This window comes from Xiphophorus hellerii, chromosome 9 (assembly GCF_003331165.1).
Source record: "Xiphophorus hellerii strain 12219 chromosome 9, Xiphophorus_hellerii-4.1, whole genome shotgun sequence".
Classification (NCBI taxonomy): domain Eukaryota; kingdom Metazoa; phylum Chordata; class Actinopteri; order Cyprinodontiformes; family Poeciliidae; genus Xiphophorus; species Xiphophorus hellerii.
This window is the reverse complement of record NC_045680.1, coordinates 16792713-16818466: the sequence shown is the minus strand read 5'-3', so window position 1 is coordinate 16818466 and position 25754 is coordinate 16792713. Positions and strand designations below refer to the sequence as shown.

At 37.8% G+C, this 25754-nt stretch overlaps 1 protein-coding gene across 2 annotated transcripts in view; it reads right to left on the bottom strand.

Moving 5' to 3' along the window:
• Positions 1-1693: 1693 nt before the first annotated feature.
• atf6 (activating transcription factor 6) overlaps positions 1694-25754 on the bottom strand; it is a 32175-nt gene continuing 8114 nt past the window's right edge. Inside the window, exons 8-16 of one of the 2 annotated variants that reach the window (XM_032571670.1) lie at positions 17966-18151; positions 17792-17883; positions 15816-15953; positions 13057-13152; positions 12859-12961; positions 12260-12333; positions 11937-12048; positions 8865-8949; positions 1694-2575 (exon numbers count right to left, since the gene is read on the bottom strand). In XM_032571670.1, the coding sequence (XP_032427561.1) occupies positions 2379-2575; positions 8865-8949; positions 11937-12048; positions 12260-12333; positions 12859-12961; positions 13057-13152; positions 15816-15953; positions 17792-17883; positions 17966-18151 (1083 nt within the window). In that variant the 3' untranslated portion in view covers positions 1694-2378. The remainder of the gene's footprint in view (positions 2576-8864; positions 8950-11936; positions 12049-12259; positions 12334-12858; positions 12962-13056; positions 13153-15815; positions 15954-17791; positions 17884-17965; positions 18152-25754) is intronic. The other variant, XM_032571671.1, reaches the window with a different exon arrangement.

Below are 25754 nucleotides of genomic sequence, written 5' to 3'. Positions count from 1 at the left end.
AAGAAGAATTAGGCTTTGTTCTGCCGCAGTCAGAGAATGTAAAGGTAGCTTTAGTTGCAGCTTTGAAATGTTACTTACCTGGAGCACAGAATAAAGGAATAATTGCAGGAAGTAGTTAAAGAATGAAGAAATGAATGTTTTACCCAGTAATTTAGGGCATACTCTCTGGATGTAAACAGTCATTCTGGGAAAAGCGAAGAGGAATGTTTAAGCAGGAATGTACATGACATTTTAAAGTAAAGCAGTGAAGGGATTTTTGAAAACAAGCCAAGAGATACACACAAGTATATTGAAAGAAAATCCAGTGTTTATTTTACATGAAACACATAAAAAGACAAAACCTCAGAAATGCATAATTTCACATTTTTGGATGGTGAACCAAAAATATTTAAGAAATTGTATCTTAAAATGCAACACAAAGAGGCATGACAGGAAAACTTGTTATGCTCTTTTATGATCATTTTTAATCAAAAGCAACCATCAGTTGCTAATAGAAACACACTTTTGGATAGGTATATGCTTATATCACCATACAAAACCTGGTCCTGGATAATAGAAAACAAAGGACAATTTACATTTTCATCACTTCATGTCAAAGCAACAGAAGGCATCATTAGGAGAAGAACCACCTGCCCAGAAAGGTAAGGTATTTAAAGCCAAAACTGAATGTTGTTCTGTATGTACAGTGCATCAATGCTATGTAGGTGGATACAACAATACAAAAAAAAAAAAATCCAGCAGGTTTAATTTTAATACAAGTAAAAATAAAAACAAAATGAAGACTGAGGAAGCCTTCAAATATTTTGTCCAAGTGTGCTTTTCCCCTTGTTCAATTAAGTTTTAAAATAAACTGACAAAAAATAAAATTATGTGTAGCTTCTCTAGGTCTCCGTTAATCTTAAATAAAATAAATCATTTAGGACAAATCAGTTTGGAAAAAACAAACAACACATAGGAGAGAAAAAAAGAATGACACAAAATAATAATTTTGACACAAACACAAAACTGAGCAAGACGCATGGAACCAAGAATGTATACCGTTACATAACATTTAGACATAAATATGTCCAGTACTGGTATCTGTTCATAACCATGAGAGAGTGCAAAGACAAAAAAAAAAATTTTTTTAAAATTAAGAACTACAATTATTCATGGCTGGAAACAGAGCAGTTAAAATACCGTATTTTCCGCACTATAAGGCGCACCTAAAAACCTTCAATTTTCTCAAAAGCCGACAGTGCGCCATATAATCCGGTGCGCCTTATATATGGACCAATATTGAGCCACAACAGGTCTTGCAAATACGGTAAGCAGCCGCCGACTTCATTTTCCCCCATAGAAGAAGAAGCGCGCGGTGCATGCTGGGATATATGACTGCGCGAAGCGTGCCGTTTCATTTCCATTTGTGTGTTTGTGTAAAGACCCCAAAATGGCTCCTATTAAGAGACACGCTTACGATGCAGTTTAAGCTCAAGGCGATCAGTCACGCAGTAGAACACGGGAATAGAGCAGCAGCGAGAGAATTTAACATGAACGAATCAATGGTGCGGAAGTGGAGGAAGCAACAACTGTTTATTCATTTTGGGAATGAACGTAGTTTTCAGAACGCTGGTTTGTAATCTATTAATAAAGTTTGACTGACCTATCTGACTATTTTGTTGACATTCTCCTTAGCGCAGCTCTATCTGATGGATGCATAACGTAACCTCAGCCTCTACTGTAGCGTCTATTCTATGCGCCTTATAATGTGGTGCGCCTTATAGTGCGGAAAACACGGTACGCCAATTAAAGCCAGGTAGATTAAAATGCAAAAAATAAAAATAAAATAATAATAATTCAACTTCCTGAGTTGGTTGAATGTTTTTCTGCTGTGAATGCAATAGCTATATCTTAATATTTTACAAATAAAAAATATTAAAATTTAACAGCACATTCTGTTAGATAAAAACTGAACCTGTTATCCCTCTAAACACCAACATCAAACAGTTGTTTTTGATGTCTTTAAATATCACTGTGTGAAAAACTCCTAAAAACAGAGCTTTTAGGAGTTGAAATACTTGTGTGACGATGATGGGGTGACTCAGAGTTCAATGCTCGACTCCCTGCAGACTAACAATTACCCTGATATGGATGTGAGGGGCTGGAGGGGGGAGTCGGCCTTGCCACCCAAGGAGGCAGCCTCTGCTCTCAGCTTTTGATCTATTCTAATATGGTGCAATTCTGAAAAATGCTTTCCCTTCATTTAAAATCACAAATATAAAATCTGTGGGACCACACAGAGTTTATCCTTATCTATAGAAAATAATCATAAAGTGAGGTGTTTAGGTTATTTCCCAATCGCTGAGGAGTTACGAAGACGACTGGAGGTTAGGATGACGTTACGATGAGCCCATCAGCACTCCGACCGGAGGCGCAGGCTTGCCGTCGGTCGGGGAGTGTTGGTAAAATGTGTCCGTCTGGTTGACCCGGAGCAGCGGCGGGATGCTGGAGGACCTGATGTGGAGGATCCTGGTGTCGGTAACTTCACAGTCGATCTGCATCATCACCTCAAACTCTTTGTCTTTAATAATGCTCTCTGTATGGCGAGAAAAGAACAGGATGCCGGTGAGCTCATGAGCAAATGCACAAATAAATAAGATCATTTACAGCTTCTTGAACACTTATTGGGACTCTGTTTAGAGACAATTAAAAAGTGTTAAAATAAATACAGGGTATGGTCGTGTGAGATTATTGCAATAGGATTATCCGATCAAGACAACAAAAAAAGAAAAAGAGAAAATACAAACTTTATTTGGGTTAAATTTATTGATAAAACATCTTTTTGCTATAAAACTATTGAATAAACAGAAACAACAAAAATATTTATTCCTCTTAATCCATTATTTAGGTTATTGAACCATCAGATTGGTGTAAAATGCTATTATTCCCATTCACTTGTCAAGTTTTCAGGAAATCCTGATCATATTTGCAATTTAAAAAAAAACATGGACTGTGGATGTTGGCATTGGGGACGTCTGTGCTACCTTCAACATGTTTTGCTCCGAGATGGTATTTTAGGCTTGAATAGCTTTGGTCACAGCCTAACTCTTTTTAATACAACAGCAGTCTTTTCTAGCTTCCCATCAGATTGTTGTTTTGAAGCCAATATTAACCCCCATTGGGTCATGAGAAGCAGCAGCACAACAGAAGAACACACATATACAAATGTTCTGGCCAGGTCCTTTGTATGTTAAAAAAAAAAAAGCAGTTAAAATTTTTAATGGGTTTGAATGAATTATTATGAATTATTCAAAATTAATCCTGTCCAAATCAACACAGATCCACCCATGCTCACCCATCTCTTGTAGATAAGCTGCAGGATGTGCTACAAAGAACAGAGCAAGAAGATGGGTCAAAGTTTTCCATCTCTTCATGTTCCAACCTTGTGGAATGTTATAGGAAAAGACTAATTAGAGCAGCACAAAGTGATAGTTTTAGCCTGCTTAGATGGAGACTTAGTAAAAAAAATTCACTTAAGGTTGTTGTGTTTCTAACTTTTTTTGACTACAATTAGAGTCTAATCTGATCTAAAAGCATATTCCAAAGCTTTCCCAGAGGTGATGGTAAGTGATGTTATAAGAATTGCTCACTGAGACAGCAGGGGAAAGGAAGTAACAAGCTGAGCTACAGATGGAGCCCAGAGGTGAGTCAGACACCGGATTTCGCCATCGCTGTGATAAACAAAACCTCACAAAACAACAGTGGGGCATGCAAATTGTAGAAGGCTGAACAAGAAAAGGGAGTGCAGGAAGCGAACGCTAACGATGACTCAGGATCCCTGTAGCTGTGTTCAACAAAGCAGAGGAAACCTGGGCAGAGACTCAAACACTGAAAGTAATTTATGTTCATGAGTGAGACTATTGTGTTTGAATAAAGCTTCCAACCACAGACTGTGTATTGGATTGTTATCCTACATAAATACTGCATGTTCTCACAGTCATTTCAACCTACATATAGGCAATTATTTACGTTTCCTTTGATAAATTCAGACTTGGAATCAGATCCGCGACTTAACACTGGTGGTTTGTGGCGCCCCCACTTTCAAACCTTACTCGACGACGAGCAACAGAGCCTTTCAAGTGAGAACTCTTGTGAAATTCTGAGCAAGAAAAAGTAAGCATCAATATGCTTCAAGACCCGTTGGTAAAGGCCACATTGGTGTGATGTGGCCTTTACATCAACAGCTTGAGAACTTGAAGCTCTGATCGTCAGCTGGAGGAGAAAACGCTCCTCATCTGGAGTACACCGCTCTCAGTTTAAGTGAATTTATATGACCCAGAAATGGAGCTGGGGTGTCTATAAAAAATGCCTGGGTGAAAGAAATGGTTTGAAAGCTGCCGGCTGTTTTTCAGACACCTGCACAAGACACGAGCTTCTCCTTCTCCAAAAGCTGGATTTTCTGGGATGCAATAAGGCCGGCAGATCTCATCAAACTGGACCATGTGATCGTTTCTGCTGCAGCTGCAGGATTTCATGGGCGAATAAGCCTTGGGCAGGCGAGTTTTGATCTATCTCGGTATGATTTTATCTCCTGGCAAAACTTGATCTTGTGCACCTGCAGTCAAATTTGGGTGCTTCGGACGGCCTCAGTGTTTGGAGAGACATCAAAGAAAATCATTTGTTTCTGCATTTCACCCTTTTTGAAACGCTACATTCACCAGACAAAAGCAGCTCTGTATGAAGTGGATTTTGGAAATCCCAACAGATGCTGGCGAATCCCAATAGCTCAGAATACCATGCAGATATTAATTCATATCAGGTCATTTACGTATTTCAAAAAGTGAAATATATAAACTCATTACACAAACTGATCCAATTCAAGCACTTATTTTTCTTTATTTTTGTTTATTCCGATGCTCATGGCTTACAGCTAAATTAAATAAAAAAATATTTCTTTAATTTTTTTTTGTTATTGTACTGAAGTACATAAAAAAAAATAAAAATACATATCAAGATGTCAAACGTCTGAAATGTTTGTCCACGTACTTCACACGTGTGCTTAATATTTGGCTGTAACAGAAGTAAATAGAGCACAAAAAAGTTACTTTTCAATCATTATTCCAATATAAAAAGAGGCCCATGTATTTCCCCTCATATAAAGGAGGAAATATGGGGGACACAAACTTGTCCAAAAAACAAGCTTGTGTTTTTTGGACACCCACAAACACACAGGTGCTTAAGAAGTGAAAAATGCCCCTTCTAAATTTAGGAACACTAAACAGTTTTACAGCTGTAGCATTTCTTGATCATGTGTGTAGAACTGCTTGCAGGTGGGTCATCTTTATTTACTACAATGGAACTTAGTATAACATTTGGAAAATACAGCTAATGGTATTAGACTTTGTAAACTTCAAGCTTTGCAACTGTGTAATGTAATTAAATGCACCACAAACATAATGCAGTAAAATTCTAGACTCAGATTATTTGTCCAACTCATTTTTTCTATCCATCCTTTAATAGATTATCAAAAAATTTGATCTTTAACTTCTTAAGAAGCCTGTGAGAAGAAAGATGAAACACATCAGCGTACAGCCACGAGATTCACCTCAAATAGCAATGCTTTGAAGAGGCTGCCAGATTCACCGACCAACTGCTAGTGGCCTTATTACCCCCTATTTCACTTGAGCCATCTGGAAACGTTCCAGCTGCTGTACGCTGATAAGGCTCTAATGTCCTACAACAATGCATTAATGCATGAGGAAACCTGAGTGAGTCCCTCAGCAGGATGTCAAATGCCAAATTGGAACAAACTCAGAGGATCCATTCATGAAGGAAGCTTTTCTTCCCTCCTTTACATAAGGAAGCATGTCGTCTGCAAAAATAATCGTATCCGAGTGCAGATAATCCTCATTATCATTTTACTAAAATGCACCAAAAAAAAAAAAAGAATTACGGTGCATGATGAATGAAAGCAGCAGCAACTCAACCACTAGATAACAAGTTCTAATGTTTATCATTAACAAAACCACAACCGGTGTGCAACATGAAATAAAGGACCAGTCAAATGAGAAAGAGGAGATTTTTTCATATACTTAACATACAGCAAAATATATTGACAGATTTTAATTAACCTTAAAATATATATTGTATGTCAGAAGACACAAAATAAATGAGTGAATCTTTACAGAAAAGTTTTCTCTCGTTTCATAAAACTCACTGGCCCTGAATCTTGTGCTAAGTTTTGACAGTCCCCCCCCCCCCATGGCTAACCAGTTAAAAAAAATCACTGATGTACAATGTATTTCCCTTATAATGATGCTGTTGCTGTAGAGCTCCTGCAGTGACAGAATGTTGCATCCTGGGTGCACAAAGGAGCATTTTGGCAGATAGTTCCTGCCATGAGCTGTTGGACTTTATAACCATCACTGCTGCCAACAGACTCTTTAAGTCTTTATTAGTCTGTTGTTATTTGCAGTTTCTCTAAGTTTCAAATGACATTTGAGCAATTATTTACTTATTACTTTAAATCCAGATGTGCTATTTTTAATGACTGCACTATCATTCCCTTAATTTGCAAATTTGTTTTGATTTTTACATTTGTGTGAATAGGACACCTGAATTTCCAAACTATGGACAATAAAATATATTTCAATTCTATTGTTTCCGTCACAATGTACAGTGAGAATCCTATAAAGCAATCTGAAGTGTACCACCCCACCTGTACATGTCGTCATCCAAAAAACATTCTTCTCCATCCAAACATGTCGCTTCCGCTTGATTGAGATACTTTCAGACTCCGATTGTCAAATAAACACACCTTTCAGTCCTTATATAAAAAGCAGTACTTTTTTATAAGCCAGATCAAAGCAGTACTTTTAACAGAACTCCTGAACCGAATCGGGCAGTGAAGCAGAACACACAAACCCTTAGATCAAAGCCTCTATCTGCAGCATTCAGTTTTGACCAAGACAGACCAGACAATCACTTGAAATTAAAACAGTGCATCCACCTCCTTCCAGATGAGAACCATTAAGTGACTTTAGGAGTATGGCATTCCTAAAAGGAGCTCACCATCAGGGAGCTGGAAAGCATTATCTTCCAGTGAGGAGTTCTTTAACAGAGCTGTGCCTTTCTTTTTTCCAAGGGTGTTGGCCCGATAAGTATGTGGAATTGCACTTTCTTACTTTAAAGTCGCAAATAAAGTCAGCATAAATCAAAAGTGCAACAAGAAGCTGTCATCTGGGTGACACATGGGGGTTATAAACAAAGGGAGACGGCATGTGTGCTGCACAAAATCACAATCAGGCTTTATTTTGTTATCCTCCGTTGTTTTGTTTCTCATTGCACTTTTTGATGTTGGGTCAAAGAGTTCAGGGCAGATCCCTAATAAAAATATATAACGCTGTCTTGTTTGCTCATTAGATTACATACTGAATCCTTTGCAAGCATCGATGACAATTCGTGCAAATTGAAACCCTCCTTTATGGAGAGGCAAGGACATTGAGGTCTGATATTTCACTATGAATGCCACCTTTGTTTGGCTGCTAGCTGAAAAAGATCCGCTGGATTTGACTCCAACAGGCATTTTAATGGTTCATCCTACCAGCACTTTCCACTGCAACAAGACAAACCAAGAACAAATGTTCACTTTCGTCCATCTTTGCCTAAATATTCTCGATGGCTGTGTTTTCCTGCTGACTAACCAACTCAGATAGACAAGGCTCACAATCTCTAATCAAAACTGCTCCTGGCGTGTTGCCACAGATGGTGACGATAACAGAAGAACTGGGTAACTTTATCGATGTGATAAAAATAACCATTAAGGTGTCGAAACCAATAGAGCCATTTTATTAACATCCAGTACAGTCATAAAAACAGTATACTGGAGTTCACTGTGTACAGATTTTGTAAAATGTAACAAGATTTGTTCATGATTCTCTCTTTCCATCCTTCATGACCTAACTCTTGAAAGCAGTACTAACAGTCCAGCAGATCTGAGGGTGAAAACCTTACATGAGGTCATAGAAATAAGAACCAAATGGTCACTGTAATTATTCATAAAACAACAATTCGGCAACAAAAGCAAGAGAAAGTCAAAGGCGTTTGCACATCAAATGTTCAGGGGTAACTCATGTATAGCAGGCAGTCAAGTAAATGGATGAGAGCTTCTCAAATGAGCTGGTAAAAATACCCCAGAGCCCACCTCCACAAATGCAATCAAGCAAACTCTCATCACCACCCACTAAGAAGCTGTGTTACAACCGATTACATTCCTCAGGACAACAGCTTTGCTACACTGTACATTCAAAATTAACTATTATATTCTAATAATAGTTAATAGTTAATAAATAGGTTAATAAGTTAATAAATGGGTCACTAAATGTCTTCAAAGAGGTGAGAGTTTTCTGATCGTAGGAATGAATTCCTGAACTTGTAAAAAAAAATTCTAATTTGGAATTAACACAACTTTGCAACACAATAACTGAACTTAACTGTATCCTAAATACAAAGAACCATAGAAAGAACTAAATAGAAAGAACCATATCCTACTTTAATAAACTAACCTTCAATGAGCAAACTCATAGCAAAGTAGAAAGAGAAATACAGTTTGACAGTAGCAAATAGCAAAAATGGTTGGTTCACTGAGATACTGTAGATTTGTAAAAACAAAGTAGTGCATAAGGAGAGAACGCATAACTGTAAAAACAAACTGATTTAAAAAATAACTTTTTCCTTTTAGGTACAGAGCTTATTTAATTAAATATGTTGCAGACCACCAGTGAGACACTCTACTTTCTGAATCTGCTTCCAGCTCCCCTTTTTTATGCTTGAACATGTCTTGAGCAACAAAGCTCTGACTGTAGTGCGTGTGCAGCTGCACTTACCATTAACATTCATGGCTGGCAACACGACAGACATCTTGGGTCGACTTCCTTTGTTGTGGTTAGTGGCAGGAAGTAAAAGATGATCCTGAAAACAATGAGGAGAACGTCATCAAGTGGAAAAAGCAATTCACATGGAAATCATGGAAATAAATATCGGGTGCATAAGTTTGTCAACAGGCAGCTGAGGTTGAAACAATCTGAATCTGAACGCTTCCCTGGCTTTGGCTAATCAATGCTGTGGTTCTAATGCAAGGTTATCAGATGCATTTCAAAGCATCAGAAGTATGCAGCCTTGGAATCAGTCGCAGGAAGAAACCGGCTCCACCAAGCCAGCTAAGTGCACCTCACTGCTTGCAGGAACATGAAACTTCTAAAGAGGAGCTCCTAAAAATACTGCTAATTATGGTGGAACTCATTTAAGTTGGCTAACTTCCAAGTTCAAGTGTGATTTTTAAAGTCCATGAATTTACAAATAGGTTGGAGCAGAGCCCTTAACATTCTGCTATATTCATTCAAAAATCCATTTGATGTGAGTTTGCAAGAATATTTCGCTTTAGGACGCCTGACTGTGTCCAGGTGTTAAGTATCTGACACAGAAATTCAACCTTGTAAAGAAAATTGGTTGGGATTTTGAAGAGCAACCCAGAAACCACCATTGTCACTGTGTGTAGAGAAACACGTTCAGCGTCAGATTGGACAGAGCAAATGACTTAAATTCACCCACCTAGACAAGTGACTTATGTAGAGGACATTACTTGTGTAGAGGACATTACTTGCATAAAGTGGATGGAATAACAGAACAGAGAACTATCAAGAGAAATAGCCCAAAAACACATCAAAACCTGAAATAAAAAGTCCAACATTAAACCTCTGTAACAGCTGAAAACCTTTGGACTAGACTAAAGTCAGTTAGTCTGGTAAATAAACGAAGCCAGAAGCTTGTCAACAGCTTTATGGGGTTCTTCTGCAACTTGCCTAGAGAGTTTATATTTGAGCCTGTGTGTATGATCACAATATCAATGTGTCTATCTCTGCCATAGCAAAAAACTGCCAGAATAACTTATTTTATAGTCTATAAATTTCAGCAACCCTGCATTTAGATGCTCTTAGCCAATAAACAATTTGATTAGCTGGATTTCACTGCATTTTCTAGCCACACTTGCACATTTTAGGAACTGAGAAGCAACTGATCTGTCAACAGCTAAAGTTCATCACACACTGCTTATAAAATTTGGGCTTTGTGAAACTTAAAAAAAAACGGGGAAGGGAAGTAAATGTGACGACCGTCCTGAGTTGAGAAAAGTCGGCTTAATCAAAACACATTGATTTGAGCAAAATTATTTTTAACGTTGATTTTTTTCCTGAAAGACGGATTCAGTGTCCCATATGCATGCAGCAGTCCAAGACAAAGGATGAGCTTCAGCCAAGACAAACAGATGAACTCAAAAGTGTGACAGAGCGTCTGGAACTGGAGGGCGGGGACAAGCCAGAAAACATCAGTCACATCACTGCTCCTCATCAGTGCAATGGCGAGACGCCGAACTTATTCAAATTACGTGCGAGCTGTTGCTCTTAAGACAACAGTTGGAGTTTCCTTGAACCTTATTGACACAACATACAATAATAGTCAGCAGTAACTATGATCTCATCCTAGAGCACTTACATAAAGGCGTTGATAGGAACACAATGCAAAACATTCTGCAAAGCTGGAAACTGACAGAGAACGAGTGTCATATTTTCCTTCCTCCTTCAGAGTTTTACTTTCCATTGAATCAGAGATGCAGGTGCTACAACAAACTAGACCCGCACTTGACTATTTGTTTACTCAACCCTGGTACAATGTGATGAACTGCGGGACCTCAACTGTTGGAGAGGCCCTGAACGAGCGATAATGAGCAACATGATGTTTTCACCTTGAGGAACACATGTTGGCATGGTAGTGGATGGACTAATCTAAACAAATGTTAAATTTAACCCAGAGCTTTGGCAGTTCTGTAATAACATCACAGAATCCAGAAGAAAACAAGGGAACACATATTTATACGGACACACACATATACACACACTGGGAGCCAGGAAACAAAATACAGGCAAATAAACCGAGTAAGAGTTAATGAAACACTATACGAAACAAACTCTCATATTGAGGACTGAGATCTTGATCTGGACCGCTGTTTTCAGTGTTTCGGGAAGGACTTCAGAACACACAGTGTTTTATTTACACTTTTTAAATGTATTTTTTTTTTTTTTTTAAATGTTATCCTTTTTCCAAATTTCATCGTTTAATTCTTAGAATAAAACCCAGGAATTTGTGCTGCACAAGGAAAACCTCCTAGAGATATTGTTCAATATTGCAATGTCCATATCATTGAAATAGAGACACAAACAAATTGACAAAGTAAAGAAACTTAACTTGCATTTGGGTTTGGACTGAAAAATGTCAATATGATCATACAGTAATAGCAAATATTCACTACTTATTAGGATCTTGTAGTTTTACACATTAAACCAAAAAAACCCCCCAAAAACTTCTTTGCTTTGTTTCATATAGTAGATCATCAACATTGATGAAATCTGATGCAGATTGGTTTTACCAACTTAAAGAGACTTTAGTGGTCCATGGCTGCTTTTCACTCCAATGTGAATGTGCCAAATTAGAGGTCAAATACTACACATATACAATAAAATATGTGTTTTCCTCCCAGTTATTTATTTTTACTTTTCAAAAGAACATAATCCTGAAATTTGCTCAATTAAGCCAGAATGGAAGAACACCCCATCTCATTTTGCAAAACCTTAATGAACTTTATCTCTTCATAAAAGCGCTGTTAGAAACTTTGTATTTGTTGGCCATACTAGGAGAGAGTTCCCATAATAACAAAATGCACATTACATTTAAGAAATGATATTGACAAATGATAAGGATTAATCTGTGATGGACTGGCGAGAACCCCGCCTCTCGCCCAATGGCCGCTGGAGATGGGCACCAGTTGAAATAAAAAATGTGAATTTAATCGTGCTTGCGAGAAAGGAGTAATTTACTTCCATCTGAATGATGAGGATTTAACTCACCCTCCGAAAAGAAACCACGTAGAAAGTGTCTGGGCGGCGATTGAGCTCATCAAAGAAGTCACTGTAGACGTGCTGACGTGCGTAGTAAACCTGCAGCTCACTGCCTGAATTTCTGTTAACAGGTTATAGAGACAACATTAATACCAATAAATGATTAAATAACTAAATAAAAATGAAATAAAAATAGGGTAAATAAACTAATATTTGCTCAGCAGATAAACCATACACTATTCATATGGGGATGAAGCTGCATCACAAAAAAGAAAAATAAACCTAAAGCACAACAACAAACATCTCTGAAAAGAAAACAGAAAAAGACTCACTTTTTCTCTGTATTTTCTCCATACGGGACAGTGACAATTTGGACAATTTCATCTTCCTTTTTATCCATTTTCTGCTGAGAAAATGAACAGAATTAGTTCCTATATTTATGTAAACACATCAAGAAACAGTTCAAAAGAGAAGAAAGAAACTGCAGCAGTGCTGTCCACCACATAAACACAGAATAGCCTTAAAATACATAGCTGAAAACTTGGGACAGAATGACACACGTCCTTACAACCAATCAACTGTAGTGATCACGTAAGTCTCAGAGTCACTTCATTACTGCCTCTCTGAGGAAAAATGTTGGAAAAGAGAGCAGGGGGGCTCTAATCCCAAAGCTCCCCTTGAAGTGTTATGTTTACTTTCTCAGGGCTGCCAGATTAAACCCTGGCCTAAAATGAGAGGCGGAAAAAGGGGAAGACGTGAGCGGAGGTGAAAAAGTGGTGAAAGGGAGGATCTAAATTGCAGAAATACCTAACACTGCAGATCACAACCTGGTTTACAAAGGAGGCGCCATTTGCAAAACAAATTTTGAACACTATGTATCAGGTAGCTTTCTCATAGCAGCCAGTAAGACAGCATTTCTGTTGTGGATTACCAGGATGTCTCTGATGGGTTTATGGTTGTTGTTACTCATGCGTCTGGTTTTGGTCTGCTGTACTTCATGACGGTGGACCCAACCCCTCAATTCATGAGCCAACCTGTCAAGTTAGATCAGTGAGAATTGATTAATTTTGTGACTTTATGAAAAAAAAAGTGGAAAACCTAAAGGTCAAAACAATATTTCAGTACTAACTCAATACACTTGGTCCTGTTGACAGAAGGCTGGCAGGGGGGAGGAGGTCTGAGAAAGTCGGGACTTTTCACGACCATCAGTGCCTTATCCTCCGATCTGCAACAACATCGAAAGAGACGCCGTCAGATTTTAAAAAATACATATATACATACATATATATATATATATATATATATATAGATTAACTGAAAACACACCAATGAATGGAAATAAAATCACAGATTGGTAGACAGATGATTGAATGAATGACCACCAGAGATAGAGAGAAAAAAGTGAGTGCAGCCACCCAAAAGGCCGCACCCAGGATGTCGATGACGGATGAAGACGATGGTCCAAGAGACGCAGGGTTTACGTATACTGGTGATTAGCAGCACAGATTTTTACATCATTTTCCATTTTTTATTCTACTCTGGCTTTCATCACCTCTCTGGGACTGAATCATTCAATGAATGAGTCAGACGGTTGAAAATGCTGATGGTGACAGTAAACAGTCAGAAACAACCTAAATGGAGGGTTGGAAAACATGCAACTAACTTAATCTTTCTCCTGGGCTTTCCTAATGTGAGTAAACCGTTGACCCCTGGCAACCTCACTATGGATAAGCGCGTTAGATTGGTGGATGGATGGATCTCCACAGAAATGAACAGACTTCGTTCAGCCAACTGGCAATAAATTTGCACTTACTCATGATAGACGCAAAAAAGCTAGCTAGCTAGCTAGTCACAGAATGCAATGAAGATGCTCGAGTGTGACTCAAACTTTTTCCCAACAGAAAAGTTCGATGTGAAAAATAAAAAATAAAAGGGATTAACCCTCCCACCTCCTTAAGAGACGGGGTTAATAGCAGGGTCATTGCGGGTTGGCACTGACCTCGAGTACACTTTTACAATTTTCTTTTGTGTGTGTGGTTTCGGGAACTGACGGTCTCATGGGACACCCCACTTTCCTGCTGTAAAACCATGACGATACTTTCAGAGAGTCACACTAAGACCATTGCAGGGTCTAATAGTCCTGTTAATTCAAAATTTAAACCCCTTGATTAACATATTAAAGGTCAACTTACTTTTCTGAACCAATTTAAGAAATTGTAAGGCTTTAATTTGAATTTAAGACTTTTTGGGGACTCCCTGTAATGTTTTGAAAATAATGCTATGCAGTCTTCCAATGCAGATTTCGTACCGACAAAGGTGCCTCCTGTACTGCCAAATATATTTTTTAAAACTCATTTGTACTTGATGTCACCATCTCCTCTTATGATTTACAGTCAGAGGAAACTCAAGAGGCAGCTTTTCTTGGCATGTTGATGAAGGAAATGTATTGTGATAGAGATTACAGTTAACTCCACACTCAAAGCAAAGAATATCTGCTTTGAGTATTTCAGTATATATATATATATATATATATATATATATATATATATATATATATATATATATATATATATATATATATATATATCAGGGAGGACTGTTTGCTAGAAAATAGTGGGAGCAACTTTTTTGGCACACACATGAGACCACCTGAGAACTTCGCTGTCCATTAGACTTTGCAACCCTTTCGAGCTAGAAAACGTCAGCGACCTTTCTTCTAAGTGTTGAATTTCTTTAGATTGGGCGAGACGTGAAGTTCATTGAAGTCTTATTTCATGTCACCAGATAGATTTGTTTGTTTTAGTAAATTTCTTGATTTGAAAAGTCTGGCAGTAATTAGTGCTGGGATTGGCTTGTGAAACACCATGATAATAATGTGATTAATCACATTTACTACACATTTGCCTTTAGTTCACGCGCAACGGCGTGATTAAGTGACCTTTTGGCGTCTCATGTGAAAGAATAATGCAAGAGGTCAGCCCGCCTCTGTTATGCTATTCACTCACCAAATGAAGAAGTCGCAGGCCTGGATCGACTTCACGAGTCGACGAGTGTTAGAGCAATGACCAGTGACCAGTTACTTTCTGACAATGCTTCAGCAGATAATATGTCAGATCATTAAGACCTGTTTACATATATTGTTTTTAATCCAGGGCCTCAAGTAAGCCTCCAGCCACACACACACACGCCCACCCCCGCACGCGCACACCCCTACACACACACACACACACACGCACACCCCCACCTTTCAGTTCAGTAGAACCTTAATTAATGTTGCGGCCCCCACCGTGTCATTCGTTGCCTGGCTGCATTTGGTGCCATCACCCCTTTAGCAAAGGCTAATGTCTTCCTTCCTGCCTGAGCTGGTTAAATGCTGCAGGGAAACCCGATACCACTGGTGAATGGTTTAAATTAACATGTGACACGGGAGCTAGCATGCAACGCAGGCTGGTAATGCTGTTCAGACATTAGATGACCACCTTGCAAAACACACACAGGTTCTGGTAGTTTGCCAATAAAGGAATGTTATTTATGCAATTTCCAAAATGTGACTGCTCAGCCAAGAGGTCATTTAAAGTCGAAAGCCAAATATATAGACTGCTGTGAAAATAGACTGTTATCAACAACACAGAGCTGAAAGTCAAACACAGCTTGAGTCCACTTTTCCACCTTGTTACTCAAAGTACAAGCACCAGCTGTTTTGCCGTGGGTCTGTAGTCAAAATAAAGGCTGACACAACAAGTTGTTAATCAGTTCCCCGTATGTTTACAGGTGGAAAAAATGAGCTGAACAGGGTGAGACAGAACCCAAGCACAGGTGCATCCTGGCCTGCTAACACACTGGGTAAGCACAAACACGTGAGCTATGCTGGTTTAGTTCCATTCCCACCTGTCTGGCGTCTCCAACGGTGTGCTGGTGAGCTCGGGACCCGCCACCACGTCGGATTCGGAGAAATCTAGGAGGTGTCTGCCACTGTGATGCATGGGAGCAACATCGAGGTTGGAGAAGGAGCCCCTCTGAAACAAACTGACGACGACACAGACAGTCAGGAAGATGTGAAAAACTCGGATACATGTTTTAAATCTTAAACTGCCCCTTGCTTGTCATAGTAAAGGATAAATAAGAATTTTTGATAAAGATAAGAAAAAAAAAACTCGGGGGTTCATTTTAAAATAAATTATTTTGAAGAGAACTGCAGATATAAAAAAATCAGTTTGGAAGTACAGGTTAGGGCCTACAGTCACACCATTTGAACTTTCTGACACAGAGTGACATTAAAACCATAAGCTTCAAAGTATTACATTGCAAGCTGATGTCAAAAACCAATACAGTTTAAATCATAATTGGAAGTGAAATGAAAAGGATTCATACATTTAAAATATTTCATTAAAACAAATTTAAAAGTATTCTGGGCAGTATACTTCAGCTTCATCGAGTCAACACTTGGCTCAATGGGAATGTGGACAAAGTTAAATTCAGGGCAGTATTAATAAAAAACCTTTGGCAATGATGCTGCCAGCTCTCAGAGTTGTTTTGGTTTGTTCACTGTGATGAGGAGTATTAGTTTTCTCTGCTACAAGCAGCATTTTCTACGCAGGTAAAGGGATCACTTTCTTCCACATTTGCTATGTTCTGTTTACGGTTTGGGGAAAACTGCAAATATGATTTTTTATGGCTTCCTTTTAAAAAAAAAAAGCGCTCTTGTAAAAAAAGGTACACAAATTAGGTGATCGCTGAAGACAACTGCTTGCTCTGAGATTTAATTGATCAGAATAAAAGAAGCAAATACAAACTTCCTCTACGCTTTATTTGTAAAAAAAAAAAATCGAAAACCATGTCTCCTCCTTTAATTTTATATGCCTCACTTAGTGTTGGTCTATTGGATAAAATCCAAATAAAGTATATCAAATGTATAAAAAGTTCAGCTAAGATGAGAAAAGGCAAACTTATTCATTACTGAGAACTAGAATGCAACCAAAAGAGCATTTTCCCAGCTCAGAAAGTAGGCAGAGCATATCATCTCTCCAAACAAGGCATGCTTACATCTTTGTGGAAAAGCTATTCCCAAAAGAAAACATTTTTGTAAAATGAAAACAGAATCTGACGTTTTTGTTGGAGATGGAGGCTGAGTTTTAGTTTGTGGAATTACACAATTTCTTCATCTACTGGCAGTAACAAAGCTTTTTTTTAAAAAAATCTCAGTTAGGGTTTTAGCTCAAATCATAATTTGTCAAGTGTTATTATAAACAACATAAGAAAAATTGCAACATAAAACAAGTTTTAGATGTTTGGGCTCTGCCTTCCTTTGACTTATGTAATAACAAAGCAGTTTTGAACAGTCATTATCCATTAGACATGAGACTTTTTTTTAACTGTCTAAACAACAAAAGGAATAGGGCACAGGCATGTTACCAATAATTTCCTTCCCAATTATAGCACATGAGGGTTATGTAATCGAACTTGCACCTTCAACCGAACTAAATGCCAGTCATTGCTACAGTGAAGAATAATTGAGATAAAGTCAACGTCAGTGCTAACCTGACAAGTTTATTTTTGACGAAATCCACAAACATTTGGTTTCCTGTGCAGACAAAAAGCAATAAAATACTTCATTGTTTTATACTGTTTTCAGCTGGCTTGTTCTGTTAAACCTCCAACATGAGGAAGAATCTTACAATGAGTCATGGGGCTTCCCGTTTGTCTTTCTCCGGTAATCAAAGACATTTACAGGGTTACAAGGGGCGGATTTTGGAGCTGTTCAGCAACAGTGTCTGCCATCTTCAGCTCCCCTTTAGTTTCAAACAAAACTTCAGCCACCAAATCAAATCACCGTAGAGCGCAGATGCCAACAGAGCGACTCTCACCTTGTTGGTCCCACATTTAGCACCAGGAACACCAGAACCGCCATGAGGCACACAGCTCTCCTCTTGGGTGCTGTTGCTTTAAGAACTGAGTTCTGCAAAAACATTACTTTTATGTTACTACATTATTTTGTCCCAACTCGTTATCTTCTCAGGTCCATTTGAAATATTTCTCACCTGACCCAGCAGGCCTTCCAGCTGCTTCTTCAAGTTGCCGTTCTCACTCTTGAGTGCCTCGTTTTCAGACAGCGCTACTTTCAGACGAGCTTCCAGCGAGAGCAGATACTCTTTCTTCTTCTTGCGAGAGAGCGATGCCGACTCCCTGTTCTTTATCATGCGTTGCTGCTTCTGGGACAGCCTGGACTGATGGGAGAGCGCAACAAAAACAGGAACACAAGTTTAAAGGTTGTGTTTATGTTTTGCTCATTTTAATCTAAGACGTACAGTGACCCACGACTATTTCATTCCTGGTTTTACATGTTGACATGGTACAGCCAGAATCCTCAATGTATGTTATGTGATTCAACAATGCACATTAGTGCAAAGGAAACAGTTTTATTATTATTGTAAAAGAATATGAAAAGCGTGGCATGATATTCACTCAGGTTTGTGGGGTATGTCTCTTCCATGTAGCTTAATCTCAGATTTGATAAAAAATACTAGTGAACATCAGTTTAAGGACTTTTACTGGGTCATTTTAAAACATTTACAGCTTTCCTGCTGGAAAAAGCAGCATGATACTGTCACTACCATCATTCACAGAAGGTTAGGTCGATCAGAATGATTTATTAGTTTCCCTCCACATGGTGTTCTGCATGTAGGCTAAAAATGTTCATTTTTTTCTAATCTGATCAGAGCACGTTCTCCCACGTCTTCCATGACCTGTGGGCTCGAAGCAAACCTGGCCCTGCACAATAATTTGTTGTTTAGACAAGAAATAATAATCTGTTCATTTTGACATGCCTAAAAACATTACACTAAGGTAAGTACATCAGTTTAGCATCAGTGTTTATGACTTTTTTCATATCAAATAGGAGCTACAATGTATGCTTGAATACCCTCTCATGACATAGGTGGTAAATAAAAGATCAGAAAAAGAAAAGAAAAATAGAATATTACAAGACATGTACAAAGTATAAGGTAAGAAAAAATAGATTTTTAGCAAAGAACGTACTGGATGAAAAGCAGATCCAAAAGAGGAAAAGGGACTCAACAGTGTCACATCTGTTTTCACTTCCATTTATCACAGTGATACAATAATAAACACTCAGGTTCAAGATGTGTTTTGTGTCGTGGAGCCCTCTAAAACAAATCCCAGTCTGAACTGTCTCAGGGACAGACCTACTATGCACTCAGCTATACTTTGGCATGAATATATTTATAACAGAATCTCAGAGGTCAAGAGGTCATTTGCGATGACTGTTTCAAATGTGAGGAAGGGTGTGTTTATGGAGTGTGTGACTCTGTAAGGACTGGGTTACATCCAAGACACATAAACAGCCTAAATGTTTATGTATCCTAAATGTCTGGATGGAGTTGAGACATGGCCTGGCTTAACTTCTGCATTTAGACTGAGTTTGTCGGAACAAACGTAAAATACGTAATGCATAAAAACAAATTAATGAGGATTCAGTCGCAAACCATACCTTGCAAATCTTTCTCCTTCACCTCAATGAGAAGAGAAGTGAAATCTAGTCACTGCATCCAAACCTAAATAGTGCATAAATTACAATGAACTCATAGGGAATGGAGTACCTGTCCATGCAGACCCCTGCCACCTATGTGCAGCAGTTTTTATTTTTCCAAAGCAATAATTTTCCTCGGGGTCAGCCTCTATGAACACAGACCTTATAGCTCTGATGGCGATTAAGTTATTTGTATTGCTGTATTTGTGTTCTGTCTCCTGAGAAACCCCTCTGTCTCTTAGCCCAGATCTGGGAGCCGTGCCATCAGTCCCAGCCTGGGAACGCTACAAGTAGCGGTTACCAGGGCAACTGTGGAGCGGGGGGAGCTTTATATTGACTCGACAATGAGAACGAGGTGGAGAATTTGGGACAGAACGAGGCATGTTTCAATAAAAAGCCTTAGAATTGTGAAGAGGTTAATACCAGTGCGGCTTCGAGGTTGGTTTTGGTGACGGTGAGAAAGGTCAACAAGAATAGGAATATAATTGGAAACGTGCCAACATACAGTGGCCAACTTTAGAGAGTATACTGAGGAGGTCTGTGTGTGTTTACGTGAGTAATGCCAGAAGTCATTTTCCTCTCCGAGAGCTGATGTCCATTCGACTTCTCAACAGATGAATGCAGGTGAAGACAGAAAAGGAAGAGTTGTCGAGGGTAAAACAACAGTTCCCAGCATGCCTGAATGAGTTTTTAGGAGTTTCCTTTTTTCAAGATTTCAAGGGTCACTAGGAAGGGAAATGAGCTGCACCAAGATTGGTCATTCTGCTTGTGACCAGGATCAGATGATTTTACACTTGACAGGCAATGATCGGTGCCTGTGTTGGAAACTGGAAATCAAATCTTTTTCACCCAGTGCCAATCGATCTCACAAATAATGATAATAAAAAAAAAAAAAAACAATTATATGTGCAACTTGTCAATGCAGGAAAGAAATTCAAGGTTCACAGACAGGTTTAAAAAAGAAAAAGAAAAAAGATTAAAGCTGTAGGAAGCTTTCAGCAGACTGCTTCAACTAGCTGAGGATTTTACAGTAAATTTGTTGAGTTCCAACCTTTAGAGTGCACAACGCAAACTGTACTATGTGCTTTAACCATGCTCATCACTAATACAGGAAACTAAGGACAAAAATACAACATTATTAAGTTTGTTATTACAAACTGAATATTTCCAGAGAGTAGGAAAAGTCATTTTGCTATAAATTAAAGAGAAGACACAATTACTTTAGTTTAACGTTTACCATGTTTCTACTTTCACTTAATCCTTCACTCCAATCATATGATTGTTTTGAACCTACTATGTTATAATTGAAATAATGTAAGCAACTTGATATATTTTTAGTAAACATATAGTTTTCTTGTTATATGGACAGTTATATGTACTACAAATCTGTTTTTAAACATGTAGCTGCTAAAAAGTGAAAAAAAAGTTTAAGCTATTTGTTTTTAAAACTGTTGAACAAACTTTATAAAAAACAGTCAATAAATTTTGACAAGACAGGAAAATAGATACAGGCATACAAATACTAACACTGAAACAAGATAGCATTTACAATCTCACTTGCTTAAAAATTGAGGGATTTGTTTCTTTACAGTCTGTAATGACAGGAATATTCACAAAAGAAATACTGGAATCTTCAAATAAACTTTGTATCACTGTATGTTTTTTAAAACCTCTTTCATTTCCTATAATATTCAGTTTATGCAAAAATAAAAAGGCAGGAATTCCGATTTCACTAGCAATTATTCATTAGCAATTATTTTATGTAATTTACAAAATATGTGCAAGTAACTCAAAAAATATATATAATAAAAATCTTCTACATTCATGCTTGTTTACATGCAGTTTCCCATTTCTGTTCATGCCGAATTGAAAAAGAAGAAACTCCTAATTTTTTATGTCAGCATTACCTAGAAGTTTTATTTTTATATTCACAAGATAAGTGTCCAAAACAGCAGCTGTATGATTTTAGATGCCTCATGTGCCAAGGCAGTAAAAGCTCAGAAAAGGCCACATTTGGGATGAAGTCCAGTGTTGAGTCTAATGCTGATATTTGCTGGTTTTCCCTCATATGAGGGCTTAAAGAATAAGCTTCCTTAAAGGGGAAGTATTATGAAAATATATATATATATATTTTTTTAGCTTTACACCTTGCTATAATGTTATTCCTCCATCTAAATCATACCTGGAATGTTGCTTTATTCTTTTATGCATGAGAAATCCTCTAATCTGTCATAGCAACCATTCAGCTGTGTACAAAGCCTGGGTGGACCTAGTTCCTCCTCAGAGCTGCAGTTTCCAAGTTTCAGACACTCAGAGCATTTCTCCCCTGCAAAGCCCCTACTCAGCTCCTTCAGACTAGCCAGCAGCATTTAGCAAACACCTGATGTAACTGTGCATTTGGTGAGCTCATTATACAAGCTGCTTCTTGGTGCAACGTAAAAACGCTGCTAAAACGTTAATAGAGGATGACTTGTGATGACTTCCTGAAGGCAGAGTTTCAGAGAGAGCAGGAGGTTTTAAAGAGATGAAGGTACAATTTTAAGCCGTTAAAGTACGAAGTAAAACTTCTTTTAAGTCATATTTGATATATAGCATTTTTATAACAACTGAAGTTAACATAGTTACTTGACTGTGCTATAAAATGGCACTGTGTCCCTGGAAAACACAAAGTACTGCTTCTTTAGTAGTCCTCGATTGTTCAACATAATCTCAAATCATCTTCATTCCAAATGATGGGAGGATTTCTTGTATCCACGAGTTTCAATCTGGACTTGTCTCCGTTGGTGTAGAACACCCACACAGGTCAAGCACACACATTATAATCCTTGGTTGTATAGCAGCCTATTACATTACACTGACCCAATCCCCTGATGGCTGTTTACAGCTGTCGCAAAGGGCTCTGTCCTGCATAACACCTGCCTGAAGCATGTAATCATTAGCAGCCGTTTGCACACCCAGGCCAAAATACAGTAATGGGAAAAAAAAACAACTAAACTAAACAGGATCAGTGACATCCATGGGCTAGCTGAAGACATAACTTGCAGCAGCACCTGGCTCACGCATGTCATCTTTAGGAGTTATTTTACAATCTCAACAGCCAACCAAGCTGAAGCGTGTGAGCACAGCTGCTGAGGACGCAAGCAGTGCATACACTCTCACACAGCGTGAATCGCCTCTTCAGGCTCTCTGACTCCACATTCACTGACATCACCGCATTTGCTTAAGTTGCCACCAGCTGAAATCTTTGACAGATTTTATAAGACTTGATTTGTTTTGTTAAACATTAAACAAACCTTTTAAATCTAACATCTTATTTTATGAACTTCCACGACTTTCCTTTGGGAATTAACAAGTGTACCCAGCATTCCTCCCTCACAATTAAGGAACTCAGACCCTTCCTTTGAAACTTGGTTATTCAGACTCCAAATTCTTGCAAATGTTATTGACCCTACCTTCACAATTTGGTATTTGTTTTGGCCACTAGAGTCTGAAATTCCTTCACATCATTCTCTAGATTTGGCAGGAAAAGTGTGTCTCCACGCTTAATTATACCCACAATAACCGGACAAGTTCCAGCATTGTTAGGCTCAAGATGAATTGCCCAGACTAATAAAACAAAAATACTGAAGCATTAGGTCATAACTGAAAGTATTCCCTTTCACATGCATCAGGCCCACAAGTCAGCTTTAGACAATGATGATAAGGAGAAATTTGGATACATATTTTTGCTTTTTTGGGTTTTAACCGATAAAGTGATAAACTGTATGAATTAATAGGTCTTATTTAATTTACAGCTTCTTTTTTCCTGTTTTGTTTTTTCCCTGGCATAAACAAACCAGACCAAAGAATAAAAAAATAAAAACCCAATGCTGAGGGGAAAAAAAGAGAAAAAAACAAAGCTGTAAGAACACAATAAAAGTGACTTTTGTCATTAAACTTCAGGTCTGCACAACAGAAACAAATAACTACAATGAAAAAGTAGAAAAACCCAACCAACAAGTCTTTAGGAAGAATCTGAAGGGTTCACAAAAATGTGAAGTAAACAACCGCAAAGACACATCACAAACTGAACACACCAACATTTTTTTCACATGTTGATTATCTGCAAAAGTCCCTGCTGCTGAAACATAGCATCATGAAATCCCTAAAAATCTCTGCTGAGTGAAGTTAAGTGAATCTGTGTGGGAGACATATTGCCTGAATCTTCCACTCCACTTCAGCTACACTTATTGGCAACGTAATAAACAAAGCAGAAAAAAAAAGAATCATCCATGGAATATTATTGTTCTATAAAAGGCTAATGACCATGTCATTTTCTCCATAAATGACATACAGCACCCTCCAAACTTATTAACACCCCTGGTAAAAATGTGTAAAGACCCATAAAATCAATTAATCTTTTATTGCAGCAGCAATAGTTCTCTAGAGAACTTTAGAAATTGTTTTTTTATACTTCTCTTAGCAACCTCCTCACTGTGTGTGATGGCAAAATTGACGCAGCTCTGCACCCAGCATTGTCTGTCACGGTTCTTGTAGTTTTAAGGGATGCACCGATCCGGCTTTTCCTGGCCAGTACAGATTTTTTCTCTGAGGTCTGACCTGCCAGTTTGGATATTAACTGAATCTGATTTTTTTTATTTCTAAGGAATATAACACAAAACAATAAATGTGCTCCATGTTCCAGGTTTTTTTTTTTTATGTACAAATGAAATCTCTTTCAATGCAGTCTTATTCAGTAACAGTAGCTTGTTGTTACACAAACCTAATTTGTAAAATGTTTATCAAAATATCCATCAAACTGATTACATGCTGCAGAGTTTCCCCCAGAAAACTTGGTGAGCCCGGTGGTAGGGTTGCTAGGGCAGTCATCCAGCAGTCTACCACATTTTTCAGTAAACACATGTTTAAAGTTCACAGGAAATTTGAAAATATCACTAGGTAATTATGTGTTTCTGCAAGACATTAACAATACCAAAACACCAACTATAGTCTTAAAAAAGGCAAATATTAAAAAAAAAAAATAACACACACAAACTGTTGCAAAAAAAAGTCTTTTCTCTGTTTTACAATCACAAATTAGTTGGCAAACAAAATTAATTTGTAGGTTTACATTCCCTATTTTCAACATCAGTTTTGGTGCTTAATATTTTTTTATATATATATTAGGGTCTCAAAATAATAAAATGGTTCTGGTCTGAAGTCATTAGAGTCTACTTTGACAGCCATGGTCCATGAAATGTAATAAATTTTGTCCAGCCATGTGGAAAAACACAATCACTAACATTAAAAAATACTGTATATATAAGTGCCTTTCCATCAGCACTTTATTTTCACATTTTAAACACAACTTAAAAGTTAATGATTTGTGAAATTAAAGCAAATACAAGAAAAAGGGTCGCAAAGACCGAGTTTGGATTGGACTTGATCCATCCAGTCACGAGTGTGAGCTTGACAATCAAAATGTCATACGTTACATAGTAAGTGAGCATTTTCGTGTGAGCTATAATTCTGTGCAGCTGCAGGAAAGTGCATATGCACATGTCTTTGCATGCCTATACATAAACAACAGCTGAATGCATTACATATTCAATGAAATAACTAACTGGCAGACTAATGGTAAGGAAACGGCTTTAAACGACAACCTTTAAACTTGCTTACATAGCTGCTATCTGGCAGAGGGAGAAAACGAGAGACAGAGACGCAGCGATCCATAAAAACAGATTTAAAATGGAGCCATGTGTGCATCTTAAATACACAAACTGAGACGTAATGTTTTACCATTTTTGTTTAGCTAATAACATCTCTGTTAAGCAGTGGGACTCTGCTTGCACCTGATGTTTCTAAATGTTTTTTGTTTTTTTTAGCAGCATCTATAAGTATTTTCTGAAGTTTGACAGCACTAACAGATATTAACTCAACAAAATATAAATAAACTAATAAATATCTACCTATATTTGAGTTAGTTATAACGCTATAAAGAATAAAACAAATACAGGGCAGTCCACCAGCAGTCCACTGTGGTTTTGGTATAAAATGCTGGAAGTTGAGATGAAGCTTAAAAATATAATGAAGTAAATATGTATCTTTGAAAGGCATTCTTTTATGTTTACTCAACAGTCAGAGTGCCTGATTGATACCATGCATACTGAACTAAATCTAACATGTTTTTCATTTCATTTGTAAAAACAAAGTATATATATTTACAAGAAAGACAAAATTATATTTTTGCCTTCTTATATATTTATATTTTAAATGTCTATAATGAGAGTCCATAATGTTTG